This window comes from Apis florea, unplaced genomic scaffold (assembly GCF_048593485.1).
Source record: "Apis florea isolate Af1SG1 unplaced genomic scaffold, ASM4859348v1 contig_2350_pilon, whole genome shotgun sequence".
Taxonomy (NCBI): domain Eukaryota; kingdom Metazoa; phylum Arthropoda; class Insecta; order Hymenoptera; family Apidae; genus Apis; species Apis florea.
Window position 1 is genome coordinate 165,205 of NW_028256565.1, and position 22,703 is coordinate 187,907.

Sequence of the window (22,703 nt, forward strand, 5' to 3'; positions counted from 1 at the left end):
CATCTAACCTTTATCGAGATAATTATAACGATTATGTTTCCTCTTTCAGATTATAATTATCATCACATATTTATTCCGCTTCCGTCGGAAAGTGTATTAAACGTCTACGATGAAGTACACTTAGATGTGGCGTTGCCAAGATCTCAATTGGAAATCGAAAATAGCGCAACATCAACCGCCGAAGCTTTGACCTCGTTACATTTAGCACTAGAAATGAAATTATTAGGCAAGCAAAAGAAAGCGATTAAATTATTTCAGCATGCTGTAGCTTTGGCGCCCTGTCATCCGGACATCTTAAATCATTACGGCGAGTTCTTGGAATACACGCAAAACGATGTGATCAAAGCGAACGAATATTACGTACGTGCGTTAAGTTATCAACCGAATCACGAAGGAGCATTGATAAACAGTCAGAGGACGGCTAGGGTAGTTGAAGAATTGGATCGAAGGATGCTTCGACGCATAGACGAGAAAAGAAACGCATTATCCGCGATACCTGATAACAATGCGGCATTGATACGCGCAAAGAAAGAGGCTTACTTCCAACATATTTATCATACGGTTGGCATCGAGGGAAACACGATGAATTTGGCTCAGACCAGAGCAATTGTTGAAACTCGTACAGCTGTTGTTGGTAAAAGCATCGACGAGCACAACGAAATTCTTGGCTTGGATGCTGCAATGAAATATATCAATGCGACTCTGGTCAATAGGGTAGGATCAATTTCTATTAAGGACATATTGGAGATTCATACGCGCGTTTTAGGACACGTGGATCCTGTACAGGGCGGCCAATTTCGACGTACTCAAGTTTATGTGGGTGGTCACATACCTCCCGGTCCTGGAGATATTCATTATCTTATGGAAGAATTCGCATCGTGGTTGAATAGCGAGAGAGCTATTCGAATGCATCCGGTCAGGTAATACCTTTTTCTTCTTTTTTTTCTTTTCTCCTTTCCTACTCTCTTTCTTCCCTACACTTTTGTTCAATCATTTACCTCTTTCCTCCTGTTCTAGATACGCAGCTCTGGCGCATTACAAGTTGGTACATATACATCCATTCTCCGATGGAAATGGTAGAACTTCGCGTTTGCTCATGAACATGATTCTCATGCAGGCTGGTTATCCACCGGTTATCATCCATAAGCAACATCGACATACGTATTATGAAAATCTTCAAATAGCGAATACTGGAGATGTCCGGCCGTTTGTTCGATTTATAGCCGAGTGTACGGAACAAACGTTGGACTTGTTCTTATGGGCAACCAGCGAGTTCTCTAGACAAGTTCCAGCACTCAGTCAAGATACCTTGTTCACCGAAAAGCGTAATACGGTTATTTTAGAAGATGATTTTAGAAACGGTGCTACCAATACCTTTGATACCGATTAATCCTTGAATCGTCCATTTCAAACGAACACACGTATATAACCTCGTCTCAATTGTACGCTTTTGACAGTTTCTCGACGATCCAAGAATTAATAGGTAATTTTTTATGCTACGTTTCCGAGTACTACTGTTTCGCTAAACCAAAGATTCTGATTTCCTAAATCGTTTTCCTTCGTTTCGTTTACCATTTACGTGTCTCTTATGTTTGAAAACTTCCGATTCGCGAGCCTCCAATTCGAATTATCGAATGATGCATCTTTTTTTTTTTTGTGCTTCAATGTACGATCCGTTTTTAAAAGATCAAAATACGTTTCCACTTCCGAAACGATTGCATACGTTTTATTCTCATATTTAAGATAGATGATTATATGTATCTTTTCCTTTTTTTTTTTTTTTGCAACTCATAAAATGCGCGAATCCATTTTAAAGAATTAATCATGTCCCATTTGTTGGCAAAGCGATTCGAAAACATGCTTCCATTTCTGTTACTTTTTATCGTATAAAACAGTCATCAAGGAAAAACGGCGAACAGTGTGAAACTCAATCGAAGACTGTGATCTAATATAAGAATACAATGTTAAGCTAACATATATTTATTATAATTAGACGACTTTTAAATGTCGATATTGAATGTATCTTGAAAATGTATAAATTTATGGACAGTCGTGTAATTAATTGCTACTTGCTGGACAAGTTACTTTACGATACGATGTAGATACATCGATTTTTTTTTAATAAATCCTTATTTTGTAAATCGCTGCATTGATGTATTTTGCTGTGATTTTAATTCCTCTCGTTAATTATTACGAAATTGTCTGAAATTTTTCATCTAGCTTCAAACCAATCTTCACTTTATTCATCAAAAAAAAAAAAAAAAAAAAACAATGCTGGATTATTTCGTCCGATACGCATAAGAAAGAAAGTGGAAAATTAAGAAACAAGTTGTATGCTACGATTTATAATATCATTGTTTCGTCCTAACCTCTGTTCAAACGTGTTTCTCTTTCTTTTCTTTTCTTGTCTTGTCTATGAAAAGTAATATATCGCTATATCGCTCGTATTCAAAAATCTACCTACATCTGATACGCGTTATGCATTGAATAATATATATAGACGTTTAAAGTGACGTTTAAAGTCGCTCGTAACATGCTATTTTCAACCGTCGTTACCACCATCATCGATTCCAACCTCTTTTCTTCTCGCTTTTCTCTCGACTCTATGTTATACGATAATAATTAATAATTAACAAGGAAAAAAAAAAGTATCGAATGCTCGACTGCTACGAAACTTTAATTTTTATAATTTTTTTTTTTTTTTTTTCTTTTTTCTTTTTATATAATCTAATAAAACATTACTGACGCTAGGGGCGGGGGAGGGGGGAGCAGGAGGAGGAGGAGGAGGAAGAGGAGAAAAAAAAACGATACAAAGATAATTCGCATCGGTTTTGAAAAGCGCGTTCGGTTAAAATTCGTGTGTATCACGAGTGAACAAAATTTTTACACTAGACGTGCGAATTTCTCCTTTTTTTTTTTTTTTTTTTCCTTTTTTTTTTTATGCAATATAACGATGTAGTTTTTATCTATATAAATACATTTCTATAAAAATCATATTCAGCTAACAACGTAGGTTGACCACTTATCGACTTTTCATACTCTTTCATTTTCATTTATATGACAATGACACACGCTCATACACACGCGCGCGCATACACTCGCCCACACATACGTACATACATTTATTCATTCACTCGTATTATATATATTCTCTCACTCTCTCTCTCTCTTTCTCTCTCTCTTTATTTCTATGCGTGTCGTACTCGGTTTCGGTTCGGATCGATCGAATCGATAAAATTAAGATTGATCGCAAGAGAAGACGTTATAAGGTATGCGCATTGCTCGATGCGTATGTTTCGGTAAAGTGTGTCTACGAAGATTCATTTTTTTGTAGAAGATATAAAAAAAAAAAAAAAAAAAAAATATATATATATATATATAGAAATGAAAGCAAACGATAACGAGAATAATAAGAAATACATCGATTCTTGTGATGAGTGATGCGACGAAAGAAAAAAGAGAGAGAGAAGAAGGGAGGGAGGGAGGGAGGGAGGGAGGGAGGGAGGGAGGGAGGAAGGGAGAGAACGAGAGAGAAAGGGAGGGAGGAAGAAAGAAAGGAGTAAAAAAGAAAAGAAAAAGGGCGTTTGAAGGGAAAACGATCAGACATCGTAATTTAAAACGTCAAGTGTAATTTCTAATAAATTTTTGATAAAAAAAAAAAAATATAATAGTAATAATAAAAAAAATAAAAAAAAAAAAAAACAAACGATCAACTACATCGCGTCAACTCGAGAGAAATCGATCCATCAATTTTTGCAAATATAAGAGATAGAAACGTGTTTAGACGAATATTATTAAAAAAAAAAAAAAATTTGTCATATTCGTGGAACATATTTATCACAAACGCGTGGTTTCAAAGTTGACGCGTTGAATTTACTCGCGGATTTTTAACTCGAATTACGAAGGGGATGATGATTAATGAATAAAAAATAATTTACGAAGAAAATCTAACGTTCAAAGTACGCGTTTGACAAATCGTAATTTGGGCGTACAAATTGAACGTGTAAATTTATTAAGATTGGATAAAATACGTGTATGTGTATGGTATTTCTCTTCTTTTATTCATTTTTGAATTTTTCGACAAAAAATGTAATATGTTAATTATTCACACGCGTACATTCACATGTTCATTTGAAATTAAGACAATTAAGACAGATAGATTTGGCAATTTTAGATCGGCCAGTTCGATGAAAACGTTCGTTTGAAAACGCAAAAGGATATTTTATTACCGCGTTTTTTTTTTTTTTTTTTTGTTTTTCTTTCTCTAGGCATAGAAATGATCGAGAAGATAGTAGTATATAGAATTCATTCTCGATTTTGCCATTTATTCGCTCGTATACGTCTCCATCGATCTAATTAATAATCCATTGATAACCGCGTATATTGGAGGAAGGGGGAGACGTATCGTTTCGCGACATTCGAACGAGATAATTGCGAGGCGATTACGAGTGAAATGAAGCAACGCGGGACACGATCGATTAAACGCAGGTCGAGATAGATACGGTACGATTTTGGTGCGTGTCACCACGGAAAAATAAGATAGTAAGATAATAAAGCTAGCGATAAGGACAAAAAGGAGAAAGGGAGAGGAAGAAAAATAGGCGAAAAGAGGGGAGAAACGTAGGAGACGTAGGTTCGCAAGAAAGTGTGTATATATATATATATGGATGGACGATGATCGTCTGTCGTCTCTGTTCATCTTCGAGTTTTTAGAGTCAAGGATCGATCGAGAACGAATCCTCGTGGAAAAGGGAGAAGAGAAAGAAAGAACGAGAAAAAGAAAAAAAAAAAAAAGGAACGGTTATTTTGTGGTCGCATATTCGGAATTAAAGATAAGATACGCCGCAAACCTATGAAGAAAGTTGTTCCCTCCATATCCACCAGTCGTCGTCCATTGTTGTCCTTGATCCTAATAGACGTCGTGAAAACTCGTGTTTCTTTCTCCTACCTCTTTCTCATATTTTTTTCCTCGCTCACACTCGTTTATTCTCGTTCACCCTCTTTCTCTCTTTCTTTCTTTCTTCCTCTTCCACTCTCTCCCTTTCTCTCTCATGCGTACGTGTAAACAAATCTACGTTAATCGTATCGTGAGTTACGAGTTCGTCATCTTCCGGCTGATCTGTTCTTCTTGCAACAATTGTCCGCGAAACTGACTGACTTGATCAATTGCGGCGTTAAAGATATCGCGCTGCTGCACCAATAGCTGTTCCCACTTTTGGGCATACTCTGCAACAAAGAACACGCTTTCAGTGCACGGTTGGTAAACACATCGGGGTTTTTTTTTTTTTTTTTTTCTTTGCGATAGCAAACGGAAAAGGATCTGGTGAATTTGCGAATGAAACGTAAGTTTTGACGGACGACTTGGTCGGTATGAACGATTCGATACGCGATCATCCGTTTCCAATGTATACATGCGTGTATATGTACATTTCAAAAGTATGTATATTGTAGCGAGGAACGCGATGGATGAAATCGATCGAGCTTTCCATGTTTGTTAAATATCGGCATCGCAAAAAGTTAAATTTGCAAGCGTGTTTCGGTTTTGCGTGGAAAAACGAGGAATCCACGTGTAAATTATAAAATTTGATCGCGTGCTCGAGATTAGTCCATTATTGTGATTACAGGCATAAAAGTATGTTTTTACCAAATAAATAATATCTTTTTGTGTTAAAGTTATTGTTATAAAAATAATATTTATTAATTTTTAATTCTGTATTCATACATGAAGAGAAATCGATATTCTCTATCCCACTCCCTTCTCTCTCTCTCTCTCTCTCTCTCTCTCTCTCTCTCTCTCTTTCCATCTTGGGGAGATATCGCGATATTTGAAAAATATATAAAAACGCGGTGTGTCGATAAAAAAAGAGGCGGTTAACGTAATAACGAGAGTATATACGAGTTCGTTTTATTACGGCTGGAAAAAAATATGTGCGATAAAAAAGAGTAAACGAAGATAGGAGAAGGAAGAGAAAATGGGGAAGAAGAAGAAGAAGAAGAAGAAAAAGAAGTACGCGTTGCTCTGTATGCGCGCGGTTCCAATTATCTCGTGTAACAAAATCCTGCGACTAGCTCATTTTTCGATCCAACGTATTCCACGTTGTGTTTCACGTTCGGTTCCATTTCATGAGAAAAATATATATTCGAACGTTTAAAAATCGTCCGTTGGATACGATTCACGTTCGTCCCATGCCCACATGTAAGATATAACTGTGGCAGAGTTGTCGCGCGATTCAAAGCAAGCGTTATTTTTTTTTTTTTTTTTTTTTTTTTTTTAAGGAATGTCGATGGTGATACGGATGTAGATGTATCGATGATGCCTTCGCGTGTATTCGTGATATCTCGAAATTAAGTATGCAAGTATTTCGGATGCGTATTAAGGTAAGCAACTTTTGACAGGCGACTTTATAATATATATGATTTTGAATCGTATGATTTCGTACCATCGGAAAATTGTAATCTCTCTATCAGACGTCTATGCAACAAGAACTTCCTCAGGTCGGGCGACTCAAACTTTGTTCTTTTCCGTCTCAAATCTGCAACGGTTTGTGACGTTACGTTCAAACGTATCAATCAATGTTGTTGTTGTTGTTGTTGTTGTTGTTGTTGTAGTTGATGGTGTTGTCGTTACCACTGCTGTTGTATCGAGCCTTTGCTCCTTTTACCGATAGCTAGAAAACAATCATTTTCGCGGGGCAAACGCGAACAACGCGGCAGCCTCGTTTCTTTTTTTTTTTTTTTTTCTATCTACTTTTTTTCCTCTATATGTTTCTATACACACACACATATATATATATATATATATTTTTTCGTTTTCGAGAAAATAAAAAACGAAATTATATTGCGTACATTCCAACGAATGGCCGTGATGGTAAAAAACAAAACAATCTGATCTATCTTCCGTTGATTCAATATTATTCGATACGAATCAAATCACTGTGTTCACATACTGTGCTTTCGATTAATGGAAGATAAATATATACATCATAATAATAATAATAAAAAAAATAACACATATATTCGTAAACTTTCATTTCGTTAAATAAATTTTAATGAAATTATCGCGCGTATATATATATATCTCGGTTAGTTTTTTACATTTGTAGTTATCGTCGAAATTAAAAATAAAAAAAAAAAAAGAAATCGTATACCAATAGAAAATCCGCAAAACATCGGATGCGGTGTGTTGCTCGCTTTGTCTGTTTTATTTTCGCTAAACGCTAAAGATTTGATGTCAAAATATAAAAATTATTATATTATCGAATATATAGAAAGATATCGATAGGAAGGGCAAAGAGGAGAAGGAAAAAAAAAAATATATATATATAACGTGAAACGGATGAGAAAAGGAATAAAAAAAAAAAGAGGAATGTATAGTGCGAAAAAGATTGATCCCTGTTGGAAAAACGCGTAAACAATCGAAAACTTATCGCTCCTCCGTTCTGTTCGCGTAAATAAAAATTGCTATGTACAGGCTGGGTAAAAAGGTAAAAAGAATAATATCTCTGAAAAACGACACAAAATTGCAAACTATGATTTTGGATTGATCGTCGATCGATGTCCAACGATGTTTACGAACGTATACGGTGGAGAGAGTGAGTTTGTATCGATCGATAATGGTGGATTGATCGGGATCGTAGTTATCGACGCGGTCGGAGGAGCTGGTCGAGTCGAGGATCTCCTCATTTTCCTCGTTCCCTCGTTGTTCGATCGTTCCGTTTCGCCGATGACCATGAACACGATGACCACGATGATTTCCCTCTTCCTCGCGCGGTATGTTAAATCTTTCTTTGAAAAAGTCTAACGATGATCGACGATCGAGCCAATGTCTCGCGCACTCGTTGCTTGTTTCGTCGGTAAAGTTGAATTTATCGCAGCGAAACAATTTCTTGACGGCCTTCTCGTCATCGAACCCATCCAAGTTGTAATCGTAATTCAAATCCGTGGCAATGATCTCGTGGCAATCGTTACTTGAGAAACGACGAGTTTTCGCACAGGTGGGTGTTCCGATGTTATCGACGGACGAGTATCTTTTCGCACGATCGTTGAAAGTTCCGGACCAATGATACTTTTTCCCACTGCTCGTGGCTCGTTTAAATCGTTGCGCACGGTTATCCATCCGACAGGATGGGTTTGTTCTCTCACCGACGTTCCCAGACAAATCGTTAGTCCTCCAAATATTTTCGATGCGCGACGCGCCTTTTGGACGAAATTTATTAATACGATCAGCCGCGATTTCCTCGACGCGAGTCGATTCGAAAACGTTCGACGAAAATTCGTGATACCTATCGCAAGAATTTACATTCTCACTTTCACATTCCATTTCGTCCCGCCAAGGAGATTTTAACGAATTCTTTATTTTCTTATCGATATTCACGTTGGACCATCGGCCATTATCCGAAACGATATCGTTATCGTCACTTATCGACACAGCCACCGTGCTCGAACTCGTTGTCGCTGTCGTCGTCGTCGTAGTTGTAGTTGTTGGTGTTGTTGGTGTTGTCGTTGTTGTTGTCGTCGTCGTCGTTGTTGTTGTTGTTGTTGTCCTTCCGGCTTCTAAGTTCGATTCTAACCGACGACTTGCCTTTGCCTTATCTTTACCGCGTGAATCTGTCGCAAAATTCCACATATACACAATAAAACTTGACGCTTTTTTGCGTATGTATTTTTTTTATTTTTTTTTTTTTTTTTATTTTTTTTTGCTTCTCATCGTCGAATCGTTTTACTAAGTTTTTTGTCCCGAAGAACGACGTGATCTTTTTCAATTGCCGATATGAACCGGAAAATAGAAAGATAGTAGTAGTAGTAGTAGTAGTAGTAGTAGTAGTAGTAGTAACAGTGGCGGTAGTGGTAGTAGTAGTAGCAGCTCCCATCAAATCGACGTCGAGGCATGCGTTTTCGACCGTGTCATCGAAAAGAGGGAGTCCATTGTGCGAAAACGAAAAAGAGAGAAATTCGAAACGGGGAGGAGGGGGAGAGTAGATGACTAAAAAAAAAAAGTTTAAACCGTTTGGGAAACGAAACGAACGAGTAGAGAGGAACGATTACGTACGAAAGAGACGCGTGTATATATATATATAAACCAGATGCAACGTCTGAACGAGACGGGAGAAGAGAAGAAACGTGTATATATATATACACTGATTCGTTGCGCGTAGATGCGTACGTACATGCATGTATGATGCGTGGATGCGCGAAATACGCGAGCAGGATTCGGTATCGAGGTGGTACGTACGGTATAGAATACAATAGGGTTTTGGAATCGTGAATCGGCAAATACGGTTTAACCGTCTTACCTTCTTGGTCATAGTCTACTTCGTGAGTCACACTGAACACACTGTGTGCATCATTGAGAAATCTGGTCGTTTGATCCATAACCATTTTGTGCGTGTCCAAGACTTCCTCCTCCAGCATTTGCAACGCGGATACCGCCTCGTGAAACGTGTAAAGATCTTGAGATATTTCGCTCTCCTGATAAAGAAAAAAAACTCTCTACTTTTATCCATCGCGATATAAACAACATCCAGGCTCAACAAAGGTTTAAAAAAAAGGTTGCAAAGATTCATACGTTCAGGGATCGCAGTTGCGCCAAGTCGCTGTCGGACAACACGTTGTTCGACTGTGCCTCGATTTTTAATTCCCGTTCGTCGTCCGTCGAGGAAATTTTCACTTCCGTTGGATCAGTGGCAGCCAACTCCTTCACTCGATCCGCGTATCTCAAAGTGTTTAACGAGTGCTCGCACGAGCTCATTCCTGGACTGATCATGGCGATCTGCGAGAGAAAGGAGGAGATATGAGGAGGAGATGACTCGAAGCTTGGATATAGATTATCATCAACGATCTTTTCCTTTACCATGCAGGTTTTCGATTTTTCACCGATGAAGCTGTCCCTTAACACCTGCGTCAACTTGCTAGCCCTAAACGGCAAATGCGTTCCTTTGCGGCCCAAGGCTCGAATGCATTCTTTCAAGGCCAACAGCGACTTGTTGATCTCCGCACCTTCCATTCCTGAAAAGGACGAAGAAGATAAGGTCACAGACACGTGGCCATATACATATACTCAAGGGGAAGACAACTCACGAGTCTGTCTGTTGGCGGAAGACGTGTCGGCTCCTCTCTCGTTTCCGGCAAGATCGATCAACGAGAATTTTCCATGAACTTTATGGGTGGCCGGTGTACGGGCTATGATTTGAAACACGGCGTGCGACCGAGACGAGTTCGAATTGGCGCTTGTCTGCCCGCTGGTCCTCGCGCTGTTCCCGTGTTGTATCAATTTCAATACCTCGTCGCACGACTCCACCACCTTCTCCGTCAATCCGACAATCTGCACCTGAAAAAACGGGACGGGGTGTGTTAAACGTACGTGGCGAGAGGAAGGAGGAGAGGAGAAAACTCACGTCACTTACCTGTTGTTTCCCGTCCTCCAACACGCGAAGCTTTTCCTTGTCCGCCAATAAATCGAACACCTTCCCCGAATAAATTTCGAAGAAGCTCGCGGAAATGATGAGATTAAGGGAGCGATACTTGGACAATTTGAGGCATTTAAACACGTCGTTGGCTACCATCGCGTATATACCTTTCTTGCAATCCTGGGTTTTCCCGTTAAAATCACCGCCCATCGTATGGGTTTTCCCGCTTCCCGTTTGACCGTAGGCGAAACAGGTGGCCATCCCACCCTCGAAGATGGTCTGGACCAGAGGTTTGGCCGTGTACTTGTACACGATCTCGTTGTTGCACGTCTCGTCGAACGCGTAGTCGAAACGGAAAATTTGATTCTCCAAATATTTGGTGAGATCGACTTTGGCCTTCGGCTCGTGTACCACCATTTGATCCTTGCTGGGCACGCTGATCACGTCCACCTCTTTCCGCGCCATCTCCTTCTTGTTCAGGGGGCGCTTTCTCACGCACACGGTGATCTGGTGATCCTCGACCACGTCCGACTCCCGGAGCGGCCTGAACTCGATGCTGTTCTGATACTCCCTGCGGAAACGGAAAACGGCGCGGCCGAGCGCGGCATTTTGAAAACGGGTACTCAACGCGTTGTGCAAGAAATGTGCAAAAAACGTGGCGGAGAATAATACGAGTAATAACAACAACGATAAATAAGAAAAAGGCGAGAGAGGGTGGGAGGGGACCCTGACCTTATCATAGCGAGAAACTCCCAATTTGGATTACCAGGATCTAAATTCATCAGAGCCTCCTTCTCTTCCTTTAACTCGGCTTGCCTCTGCCTTCTTTCCTCCCTGTTCTTCTTCAACCTCTCCACCTCTTTCACCACGTTCGTTCGTCTTCCACGACCGTTCTCCACCTGTTGTGCCCCCTGCTGTTGCTGCTGCTGCTGTTGCTGCTGCTGCTGTTGCTGCTGCTGCTGCTGCTTCTGTTTGGCCAGAGCCGAGAGGGTGACGTTGAAGGAAGCGGCCGTGGCCGTGGTGGGCGTGGGCACGTTCTCCACCTCCCTTCGACCTGTTAATCCAGCCACAGAGTCACCGTGGCCGTTCACGGTGCTGCCAGGCGGCATTATGTTGGTTGGCCGACCCGTTTGTCGCGACGATTGTCTGTTGAAACCCGCTGCAAAGTATGCCTGATCAGTTTCCCGTTCGGATCTGATCAACGTTCTCGGGATAACAAAAAAAAAAAAAAAAAAAAATTCCTTCTCTATTCTCGAGAGAATATAATATAAATCTCGCGCCATCTCGACGATTTACCCTGTTCTACCGAGACTCGTCCAGAGAGGGTTTCAACCCGTTCCTCGATCAACCCCTCCTCGCGCTCGTCCCCGATCCTATTGTTCCTTCTCCCGAAACAGAAGGCGAAACGATCGAATCTCATCTCTCTTTTGTCCCAATTTTGTATCAAGGAATAAAATTAAGGGTGGAAGAGGAAAAATGGAGGGGGGGTTGGGGGGGGGAGAGAGAGGGATAGGGAGAAAGAGAGACCGAGGGAGGGAGACGAGGTTATAACACGTACGCTCGACTGTGTCGTTTCGCGCACCGTCTTTCTTGTCTCTCTCTTCTTTCTCTCTCTCTCTCTCTCTCCTTGTCGAGGTTCTTGCCCTTGCGCGATTTTGCATACGGCGCAAGAGCGTCGATAGTTTAGAGCGTGAAACACTAGCACCACGGTGGCCGGGTGGCGCATATATCGAGTGGACACGGCGTGGCGCGTTCGACTCGCCGTTCGTTGGAAAAAAAAATCGATGATTCGAGGCGCGCGTCCCTCGAAATTGAACCCGTGCTCGTGATACGCGACGTGTACACTGCGCGTGAGTATCAGTCATCGAGTATCGGCTCGTTTCGTTTCATCACAAAACACGGATCTATCCACGAATCTATCTATCCCAAACGATAGAAAAAAGGCGTGTTGGAAGGCCTGTTTCTGTTAACGTTTCCTCGCCACACACGACATACCTTTCACTGGAATCGATGGCTTGATCGAATGCTGAAAAAAGAAGAAACGGGATACGTAAGATAATCGTAAGATTGTCGATTTTGGATATTGATACGTTTTTTTTTTTTTTTTTTTTTTTTTGCGAATTTTATTTTTCAACAGCAATAAAAAAGATAAATAATAAAAGCTTGACAACTTGTGCTGCTCTTAATAATCCAATGATGCTTAAAAAGAATCGAGAAAAACTAAGTATATATAAATAAATAAATAAATAACGCGTTGACCGAATAATAATAATAATAATAATAATAGTAATAATAATAATAACAACAGCAACAACAACAACAACAACAACAATAATAATGATAACGATAAGAACGAAAGATCGAAAATGTCGCGAGAGTTTTCGTCGTATTTGAGGAGTGGGGGTGGGGGAGGGGTTGGGAGGTGTGTGTGTGCGTGCGGGGATGATACGTCGCGTCGAGCGATAGAAGAAAACATAAAACGAACGAAAATGGAAAAAGAAACGATGAAAGGTGAAAAGCGATCGGGGATAACTCGATCCGATTTGGATGGAAACGAAAAGCGGGAAACGAAAGGGCTGTTCTTTTTTTTCTCTTTTTCTTTCTCTTTTCTTTTTTTTCTTCCTTCCTTTCTTTTTTTTTTTTTTTTTTTTTTTTTTTTTGTTTCCACGCCCGAGAGACGCGATGAGAACGCCGCGTTTTTTTTTTCGTGCGTCCCTCGCACGGAAGCGGTGAAACGAGTACGCTCGGTGAGTACCCGTTTTATTCGTTCGACTCGAAGGATGGCGGTGAAAAGGGAGGGATGGGAGGGGGAGGGTGGGGGGGGCAAGAAAGAAGATAAGAACGTTCGTTCGCAGCGTTCCGGGAACGATTAAAACACCGATTAGCCGCGAAAGGTGGTTGGTGGCGCGACGAATGTATATGTACGGTGCGAAGTGGCATCGATTTCATCCTCGAAACGTGACAAAGTGACACAAAGCGTGTATATATAGGATACACACGTTATTATATATATATATATATATATATATATATACACACGTACAGAAGAGAAGGAAAGAGGTGACGGAGACGGAGAAAGAGAAAGAAGGGAAAAAGCAAGGATGGATATACAAGTTGGCGATACAAGTTGGAAAGAAGGAAGGAAGGAAGGAAGGAAGGAGATACAGACAAGTGGGAGAGGTGGGAGTAGAAAAATGTGGGATTGGGCGCGTTTACCGAAAGAGCAGTAACGACTCGTACAGGAAGTGTGGCGGATGCGAGGCCGTTTCTTGCGGTGTGACCGCTGTGCCGTCCAAGGGGCCCCTCCTCTTGGTTTTCCGACTCGTCCACCCCCTCGTCTTCCTCGTCCGAAGAATCCTGCGTTCCCCGTTATATATCACGTTCGGAAATGGAATTCGGTGCGCGAATTTTTTTTCGCGGCGTGGCGAAATTATTTCGAAAACACTCGCGGGCGGAGGGAGGGGGGAGAGAGAGAAGGGGGGGGAGAGACGCGGGGCGGGCGATGGAGGCGGCGATGCGTATTTGGGATTCGATTCGGTTACGGACGGGGGAGGCCCAAACAAGAGATCGGTGAGATGATCCATCGCAGGCCCAAATCCGTGATAATGAGCAGCGTCCATGGAGGAAAAAAGATGTAATCGTGTTAATAGCGGGAACGACGAGAGGTCGCGTAGATCGGTGATGATCCGTTTCTTTCTTAATGTATTCTCTCTCTCTCTCTCTCTCTCTCTCTCTTTCTCTCCTTCTCTTTCATCCACGCAACGAATGATGCGAAGAAAACTAGGTACGCGCGCGCGCGCGCGATTTCGAGATCGATCGCGTCCGATTCGGATAGAAAGCGGAAAGAAAAAGCGAAGAGGCCGCGCGAAAGCAGGTGTCGCGTGTCGCGGCTCGGCGGAGAATTCGTATCGATCTTTTTCTCCTTTTTTCCTTTCCTTTCTTCTCTTCTTCTACGTTTTTTTTTTTTTTGTTTTTTTTTTTTACCTATTCGTTCGTCCATCGTTGTCGCGCGACGTTTCTTAAGGAGAGGAGGCGATCGAGCGATCGAGCGATCGAACGATCGTGAGATACGTACCCGTGCTCTGGAAGATATCAACGTGTGATTGTTCATCTGAGCGGGTGATTCTATGGTTTTCTGATTGGTCAGGTCGGGATTCAACGCGATGATCGCATCTATCTCGACCTAAAACCGAGACGAATTTATTATACGATATTACGAATTTCCTTTGCTCTCCCGATACAATATGTATACCTCTTTCCCTTTCGTCTCTCCTCTCTCGAACCATTCTACGGTAACGGTGCGTTGTTCCCAATTAATACCCGAAACCACTGCCGAATGAACACGACCTGAAACAAAAATAATCGCAAACTTTTTTATCCATCCATTCTCTTTGCTTACGCATGTGCGATACGTACATAACGATACGTACGATTTGTAAGCAATTCGCGAATTGAACGCGAAAGTTAGAAACTCCCGTCCGAATGAAATTGACAAGAGTGAAATTTAAATCGCCGTGTTCGAGTCGAGCGTTTGAAAAAAAGGGAAAAGCGCGCCGCCTTCGATCGGGGAAGGAGATTTTTACCCGAATTATTCCCATCGAAAAGAATTATTCGATCGAAGGTTTATCAAGTCGGGGAGATATCGGGCGAGGAAACGTGTTCGTAGATGACGTAAGATTGGATAAAAGGTATGGTTGGCCGGAGTAAGAATCTCGAGACGAGCGTCCTTATAAGGATGCAGCGCCCACGTGCACGGCTCGGTACGAACCGTCGTCCCCCGTCGCGAATCGACCACGCGCGTCCCTATGCCGCTTTCCATTTCGATTTTCGATCGGCAGAACGAACACTCGGCTTCTCTCGCAGGGAGAATTTGACCGCGAAATGCGAACGATTCCCATCGATGGATGGTGGGATCGCGGGAAGGGAGGGGGAGGGGGGATTTGCCCACTTGTTGCGTCGCCCCGCGTCGCGTTGCGTTACGTTGCGTTACGTACGAGTAACGGATTTGTTTCGAATCGTTTCGAAAAATAAATGAATAAATAAGCAAAGGAAACGTGACATGAAGGAAGCGCGAAACATTCGTAATCGCGTTATTTTACGAGAGAATCTCCGCACTCGATAATCCGGATTCGTTTCGTTAATCGATCCGAAACTGCCCTTCGATCGGATGGAACAGACGAAAGGTATTTCTATTTACGCGGACGAGCGTAAGCTGTAAATGTTATTACCGAGATTAGGTGAGCGCATATCGAGATGCATATATTACTAGGGACAACTGTTGACGGATCGAGTCATTGGAACAAGAGTAAAGCAACGAAAAACGTGAAATGAAAATCGCGAACATCGGTGCTGTCTCCTTTCTTGGCGAACGGTCTGAGTCATTCGACCGCGCCACGCCGTACCGCGCCGCATCGGGAGAACGCGAGCAAATAGAATTGCTTCCTCTCGATTTCTTCTTGGTCCGAAACACGAGCTGGATCGATCGAGAAAACGAGCCAAGTGTTCGCGTGCTACTCGTTAGATAGCGCCTCCTTTTCTCGGATTTACGCGCGAATCGGCGGAAAAGGTGAACCGAAAAAAGGTTCGTCGAAAATTTTCCAGAGGGTCGTGTAACATTTAGAGCGCGTAAGAGGGACGCGATTAATGACTCGAATGAGGTGTTGCCGACGATGGTAGCTCTCGTTCTGGTCTCGTTGCACGCGTCGAGCGCGAGAAACGCACGGTGAAAGGATATTTATCCGTTCATCTTTCGACCGAATCGAATCTCGTTCCTTGTTGCACGCCAAGCAAAAAGGCGACAACGAATTGGTAGAAAAGTACCGCGTGGTTTGTCGCACCGGCGAGGCGCGACAACAATGCGACGCACATTCGTCGATTGATAAATCTATCTGCACAAAATTTTTATCTCGATCGAAGAAAATAAAAAATCGACATATACATTATAGATTTACTCGAGGTTCGAATAATTTTCCCTTCAAAATTAATATACGATAATAAATACGTTGTTATTTTTATTCCAAATCTTCTTCGATAAATAATCTTGTAAATAAAAATTAAAAAATTATTCGACGATCGTTGAGATGATGTTTCTTCTTATTCCCTATTTGCGTTTTAATCCCCTCCTCCGCTTATAGCTTGTTTCCTTCGCTTACCTGTCGTCGACTGTAGATCGATAAGTGAATAACGAATAACAAAAACGAAGAACGAATAATAAAAACTTAAGGAATGATAATGTCCAATATTGTCCTCCCCGCTACATACTCTAAGTATCCGTGTATGGAATTTCTCTACTGATACACGCGGGTCGAGCTTAAATAAGGAAAGAAAGAAAACAAATATGGCATGTGAAAAGGTTAGTATCGAAATGCAAGGACAACTGAATACCAGAGATTTGATACCAGTATTTTAATAATGATATTACGACGATAAAATCTAATCGAAACTACCGAATACATTACCGAGCCGAAATAATTCCCCCATATTTTTTCCAATTTTCATTTTTCCCCTATATAATAATTTCTGCGAAACTTTGCGCGACTTGTAACTCGATCAATGCTTGTATACTTTATAAATATATATCGAAGCAATTGTCCACAAATTCCACGAGTGAAGTTATCGAAAACAATAGAATTTTGTTATGTGTAAAAATGAAAATTTTATTTCCCTTTCATATTCCGGCATTATATCTACGAAATCGTATTGATGGCAAAATATTTTAAAAATTTCAAACAAAAGTCGAGTAATCGACAATAATTACTTATTAATCGATATTTTCGTATAAAGATATGCATTAATTCCGCATTTTTATAGTTTCACTTTTATAAATATAAATTTACGATCGAAAAATATATCGATATAATGCCGATATTTTGCGTTTCGATTCAAATTCTTGATTCGTATATCAAGATTATTCGATCGATTCTTTACATTTATCGCGTATATCGTCCATTACATATTTATATTCGAATAATTCGTCGATTCAAGGATGCGGCTGTACACGCAACGTGCAGCGGCTGCGTGGTCCGATAGGAGTAGGATGTGCTCTGTTCGTTTGCTCGATTCAGGGGAAATACATAATACATTATACAACGTAGTATCTACGATTATTCTCGCGTTTTTTCGCGAGAATGGTAATGATCGTACCAATGTTTAATTCGTGATGCATCGGTGTTCGATTAAATCTTATGCGAAAATGATTTAACATTTGTCATAATGGGAGAGATACAATTACTCCGTATATCGATTGACATTGAAAAAAAAGCTGAAAAATCAGACCGATTGATCGAAGAGATATCTCCTCGCAATCGTGTTCGATTTTCGTTGGCACTAGCCGCGAAGCTTTGCGCACGCGATCGGCTGTCTGAATATGTCTAAAAATACTTCCACGAGATACGTTACTCACCGTCCGTCCTTTTGATATTTATACTGTAGCCGGTCTCGATGTTGTACATGCGGAGGTCCATGGTCATTTAGTCGCGTTCTCACACCGTGGTTAATATTATAAGACGACCGGTTTTTCACCGGATCGAACACAACGACGACGATGACGACGACGACGACGACAAAGACAGCGACAATATGACACGACGTTAACGATGTTGACGTGACGAAAATACAACGATTCTCGCGAGGGAAGCCTTACGAGGACCCTGCAATTTGCGAGACTTTCAAATCTGACCGTTGACAGTTACGTCTGTGTTCGCGTTCAAAATCACGCGGCTGTATCGCGTTCCTCTCCACCGTTGTAGCTTGTACTTTTCCCTTCCCGTCACCGTTGTTACCACTGCTCCTGTTACTATTGCCGTTCGGTTTTATTTTCCTCGTTTCCCTTTTCTTTGTTCCTCTGCTCTATCGCTTCTATCGGACTGTTAGTCCTTTTTGTCGCAATGTTAACCGCAGTCGATGTCTTGCTGTCGTTGTCCACCACTTCTCGCCGTTGTGTATTTTCACGTCAGGGACGTCGCCGATTGTCCAAGGCACGCCCGTTTTCGCGAATTCTCGTTTAAATGATACGACGTGTAATCCACGAGACGGCACACTCTCTTTCCACGAATTTGAAAGTACACCAAAACGAAGACACAACGATTCGAAATTACATTCGGAGATTCGTTGAATTTCACGAACGAGATGTTTCCGGGATTTTGTGCCGGGATACTGCCAGTGTCCGTTATTAATAACGGAAAGACTGCGAGCGCCAACTTTCGGTCGACTGCTATCGTCGCGACATCTGTCACGATGCGTCTTCTTCTCTTCGATCAATTGCATCGTTCTCCCATCTATTGGCCGTTTTCGCAATTACCGGCCATATTTTTAACACGTTACATACGTACATACGAGAAAATTAGACGAAAATAAAAATCAAATTATGAAATTGAAAAAATAAGAATTGAACTTTAATTGATTGATAAATAAGTACAATATTTTTTTGAATCGACCATTTATCGTTTTATATAATAAACGTAATACACAACGTATGATCTTTCGATACTTTAATCACTTCGAATTATTGTGGAAACACGGCTTGTCGAACTAACGTTTTCAATTCGTTCAAATTCAAATCTTTCCATGTTTCGAGCCGCTCGGCGATTCTTTTCAACCTGAAAACAAACTCGTAACTATCGATTTTTCCGCGATTCCGCGAAAAATATGCAAGAATTTTACAAATAATAAACTATTTTACTTATCGTGATGATTATATATACTGGATGGTAATTCGTGTCGTTTCATCTTTTCAAATATCTACGATCAAATCAATTTTATCGTTACGTGTTTCGTACATTGTCGAACATGTGAATGAAATACCTCTAATCCTCGTTTAACGATGTCTTCGTCCAATTCCGCGAGTCTCGCCACGTAATGCGCGAAACTGCGTGTTGTGCTACCATTAATCAATCGGTAAAGGAACGCCAACGATTCATCTTCGTCGATCGTGTATTCAAATGTCTGTACGACAAAAAGGAAATGGAAAAAGAGAGATAGGGAGATAGAGAGAATAAAATCACTCTAAACAATATTTTTAACAAAGCGACAAATCGAGATTCGTCATTTTTACTTGAATTTCAATTAAAGAAATTTGGGGAAGTAGTGCAAGTACGCCATACGCATGCGTCGCGGCAAATACGTGAGGACAATCCGAATCTCTTTCAGCGAATGTGTTCAGTATAGCCGCTACCAACGATAATCCACTCATTTCGGACGTTCCTCTATCCAGTTCGTCCGTTATCACGATTGAATCCGAGGTGGATGCGTGTAGAGCCACGTTGATCTGAAATTCAAATCGTTCTCGTTTCGACCCTTTTCTCTTCTCGATTCGAAAGAATAGAGATATTTCTTTACCTGTCGAAGATTCTGTAGAAACGAGCTCGCGTTCAACCCGATACTTTCCGTGTTCGACATTTGAGTCAAGATACGAGAAACCGTGCCTATCGTCGCGGATCTTGCAGGAACGTAACAACCTATGTGAGCCATGAACACTATAAGGCCAATCTGCTTTAGATATACACTCTTGCCACAAGAATTTGGCCCTGTTATAACTTTGATCAAACTCCTTCCATTCCCGGAACGTATATCGTTCGGCACGAACGTGGTCGCGCATTCCATCAACGGGTGTCGTCCTTCGACCACGTCTATGATCTTCGACTCTGTTACGTTTGGCTTCGTGTAATTATAATCACGCGCCACTTTGTAGAACGCCAGTAAACTGTAATCGTTTCGATCATTTAATGTTAATCTGTCTCATTGACATTTGTCTTCGAACGAACGTTGTCCAATGATCGCTTACGTGTCTAACTCGGCACAGAGTTGGATCGAGTTTAAAATCGTTCCCATGTGTTTCTTCACATAACGTATCAACTTTTGCACGATGTGATTCTGTCGAACGGCTATTTTCAATATAATGTCACCCACGGTCTCGTCTAGCTCTGAAACAATCGAATCGAATGAGAATGAACGAACGAACAAAGATCCCACGGTTTGCTCGTTTCTTCGAGAGACGAAAATTTACCCACCTTTCGCCGAAGGACTTTTGTAATAATGCACCCGATTGATGCTGAATTTGAATTCCAAATTTGGAAAAGTAACGTCCCCGGGTGGAGTCGGATCCCATTCGTTTATCGCCAATACGTAGCCAATGTTTGGTAGATACAACATATTGCAACCGGTTACGGAACGTGGAAGATGTTCCCGCATATCTTTTTCCGCCATTTGCGTGAGCAGTTCGGGCAAAGTGCGTCGAACGTGGTTCACTGTGGATCGATTCACACAAACGTGTGAATGTAATTAGAAATCGGCGATATATAAAAAAAAAAAGAAGAAAAGGAAAAAAAGATTTTTCACGCACGTTCGTCCAACAAAGGATCGACGTTCGGTTTAACCACGAGCTTCCTTTCTCGTCTGCTCTCACCAAAATCCACTATATACTCGATAAAGTATTTGACATATTGTACCTCGATCGTGACACTTTCGGCGATTCGTTTGAACAGCTCTATTCTTTCAGCGTGTTCCTCGCAAATGTCAGCTATACAAATTACGTGGGAGATAGTCTGAAAGGAGGAAATGATTAATAGTGCGCGAACAATGCTAATAAGTAATGGCGAGAGAAAGATTGAAAGAGAAAGAAGGGAATGGAATTGAACCTTGTACAATTTATACCAATTGGACGGCTTTGCTTGAGGTCCGGAACAACAGATCAGCACAGTGTTGGTCAAACGGTACACGTGACGCAAGCAGGAGGTTAAATTTTCAACGACGCTTTGATTGTCGAGATCCAGGAAAAATTCGATCACGTTTAGTCGTTGCTCGAGCATCGTGATGTTTCGTGTCGGATGATGCAGTGTCTTCCTACGAGTGTAAATATATATAAAAATGAAACGAACTCTTTTACGTTATTGCGTTACGTATACATAAGCAATGCATTTTTACCATAGAAATTGAACACCTGGTCTTGAATGGCAATAACGGTTAAGCAGCGAGAACAGACTAACCCCTTTCATCGTCGTGATCGTTTCGCCAAATTTGAAGAGACTCGGGTGATCCCTTGCTTGAACGATGTTCAATGCTTTATAACTATCTTCGTCCATCGTGACTAAGTCTCGACTTCGTGTCGCGAAAGTATAAAGAATTTGTGAGACAAAAAGAATCATCGTTGTATTAATCGAGAATGATAAATAATTGATATGAACTTACAGGTTGATGTAATTCAAAGATACGAAGGACGCTCTTCCAGAAGGATCTAGAGCGATATTATTCCAGTGTTTGTCGAGGAATAACAAAAGCGAACCCAAAGCGTGAATCATTGCGCAGCACTTGAAATTCAATATACTGTTTAAGAAAGTCAATCTGTCCATGCTGTTCGCGTTTTTCGGTTCTGATTCGACGCGAAGACATCTCACTCTGTGGGAGCATCGTTCGTAATTATGTTCCTTTTTACAGGTCATTTTCAACACGGTGTTATGTACGCTTTCGAACGAATTCGATTCTTCGTTCATTGTTTGCGCCATTAAAATTTGTTTGATCACGTTCGTGAAAGAAGATGGCGCAGCACCGTTCACGAGCAAATAACGTGGTAAACATTGTTTGTATAGCGCTTTTGTCACATCAAAACGTTCAAAGTCGTCTATCGTATCTTCCAGCACGAATAATTCGGATGTAACGACATTGTAATAAGCGGCGCCAAGACGATTGTTGTTCCAAATCATCGATAAAATTATCTGTTACAAAGAAAGAGAGACGATTCGAATGAAATTAGGAAATTAGGATTAAGAATGAGTTGTTCGAGGAGAATTCGACTCGTAATTTGAAAAAAAGAAAAAAAGAAAAAGAAGAAAATAGAATAGAAATTTGAACGATATTGCCTCGTCGATGTCCTCGCACAAATTTGTGTCGGGTAATTTGGAATTTGACACATTCGTGTCTTTGTCGGTTTTCTGTCGTGGCATCAGCTCGTTAACCATTGTTTCCTCTTCCTCGTCGCTCTCAGAAATCAAAGATTCGAATTCATTGCGCCTTTGGTATAGAAAAAATAAAAGTAGAAAGAAAAATGAGAAAAAAATGAGAAATGATAGAACGAAATATTAAGCACGCGTAATAATACGTGTACGTACACTAGAGTGCTCGATGGTATGGTTCTACGGGTAATTTTAGATTCCCTGCTCGACGAACACGTACTTATACGTTGACGATTCGTTTCATCGAAATTGGATGATTTTATTTTATCGCAATTATCCATCGGAATAGAAAATGTAAACGATTCGCGCATCGATTAGGACACCGTGGATCCACCATTACCGAATTTAACGC

The 22,703-nt window shown here is 41.2% G+C and overlaps 3 protein-coding genes across 9 annotated transcripts in view; 1 reads left to right on the forward strand and 2 right to left on the reverse strand.

Moving 5' to 3' along the window:
- Nucleotides 1–2,141, forward strand: part of Fic (FIC domain protein adenylyltransferase) — a 34,536-nt gene extending 32,395 nt beyond the window's left edge. For all 3 annotated transcript variants that reach the window (XM_086904177.1, XM_003696538.4, XM_086904178.1), the window contains 2 exons: nt 50–920; nt 1,018–2,141. In XM_086904177.1, coding sequence (XP_086760303.1) covers nt 50–920; nt 1,018–1,390 — 1,244 coding nt within the window. In that variant the 3' untranslated portion in view covers nt 1,391–2,141. The remainder of the gene's footprint in view (nt 1–49; nt 921–1,017) is intronic.
- A 515-nt stretch (nt 2,142–2,656) lies between these two features.
- Klp10A (kinesin-like protein 10A) lies at nt 2,657–18,620 on the reverse strand. 5 transcript variants are annotated; one of them, XM_086904173.1, is made up of 13 exons: nt 17,809–18,620; nt 14,659–14,753; nt 14,482–14,589; nt 13,623–13,763; nt 12,402–12,432; nt 11,139–11,565; nt 10,404–10,977; nt 10,078–10,327; nt 9,851–10,005; nt 9,566–9,769; nt 9,294–9,468; nt 6,441–6,533; nt 2,657–5,226 (listed from the first exon to the last, which is right to left on the reverse strand). In XM_086904173.1, exons 1-13 carry the CDS (start codon nt 17,873–17,875, stop codon nt 5,093–5,095), a joined length of 2,454 nt encoding a protein of 817 aa, XP_086760299.1. In that variant the 5' UTR covers nt 17,876–18,620; the 3' UTR covers nt 2,657–5,092. The 5 variants fall into 5 exon arrangements, with proteins under 5 accessions (XP_086760299.1, XP_086760300.1, XP_086760298.1 ...); XM_086904174.1 differs by having other exon boundaries at nt 13,647–13,763; nt 17,809–18,597; XM_086904172.1 differs by lacking the exons at nt 2,657–5,226; nt 6,441–6,533 and adding an exon at nt 7,113–8,607.
- A 152-nt stretch (nt 18,621–18,772) lies between these two features.
- Nucleotides 18,773–22,695, reverse strand: LOC100871545 (mutS protein homolog 5-like). Its single transcript, XM_086904175.1, has 13 exons — nt 22,508–22,695; nt 22,259–22,409; nt 21,591–22,114; nt 21,327–21,500; nt 21,041–21,245; nt 20,746–20,947; nt 20,414–20,650; nt 20,188–20,326; nt 19,743–20,106; nt 19,459–19,671; nt 19,209–19,349; nt 19,087–19,145; nt 18,773–19,003 (listed from the first exon to the last, which is right to left on the reverse strand). Exons 1-13 carry the CDS (start codon nt 22,660–22,662, stop codon nt 18,910–18,912), a joined length of 2,658 nt encoding a protein of 885 aa, XP_086760301.1. The 5' UTR covers nt 22,663–22,695; the 3' UTR covers nt 18,773–18,909.
- Between the last annotated feature and the right edge of the window lie 8 nt (nt 22,696–22,703).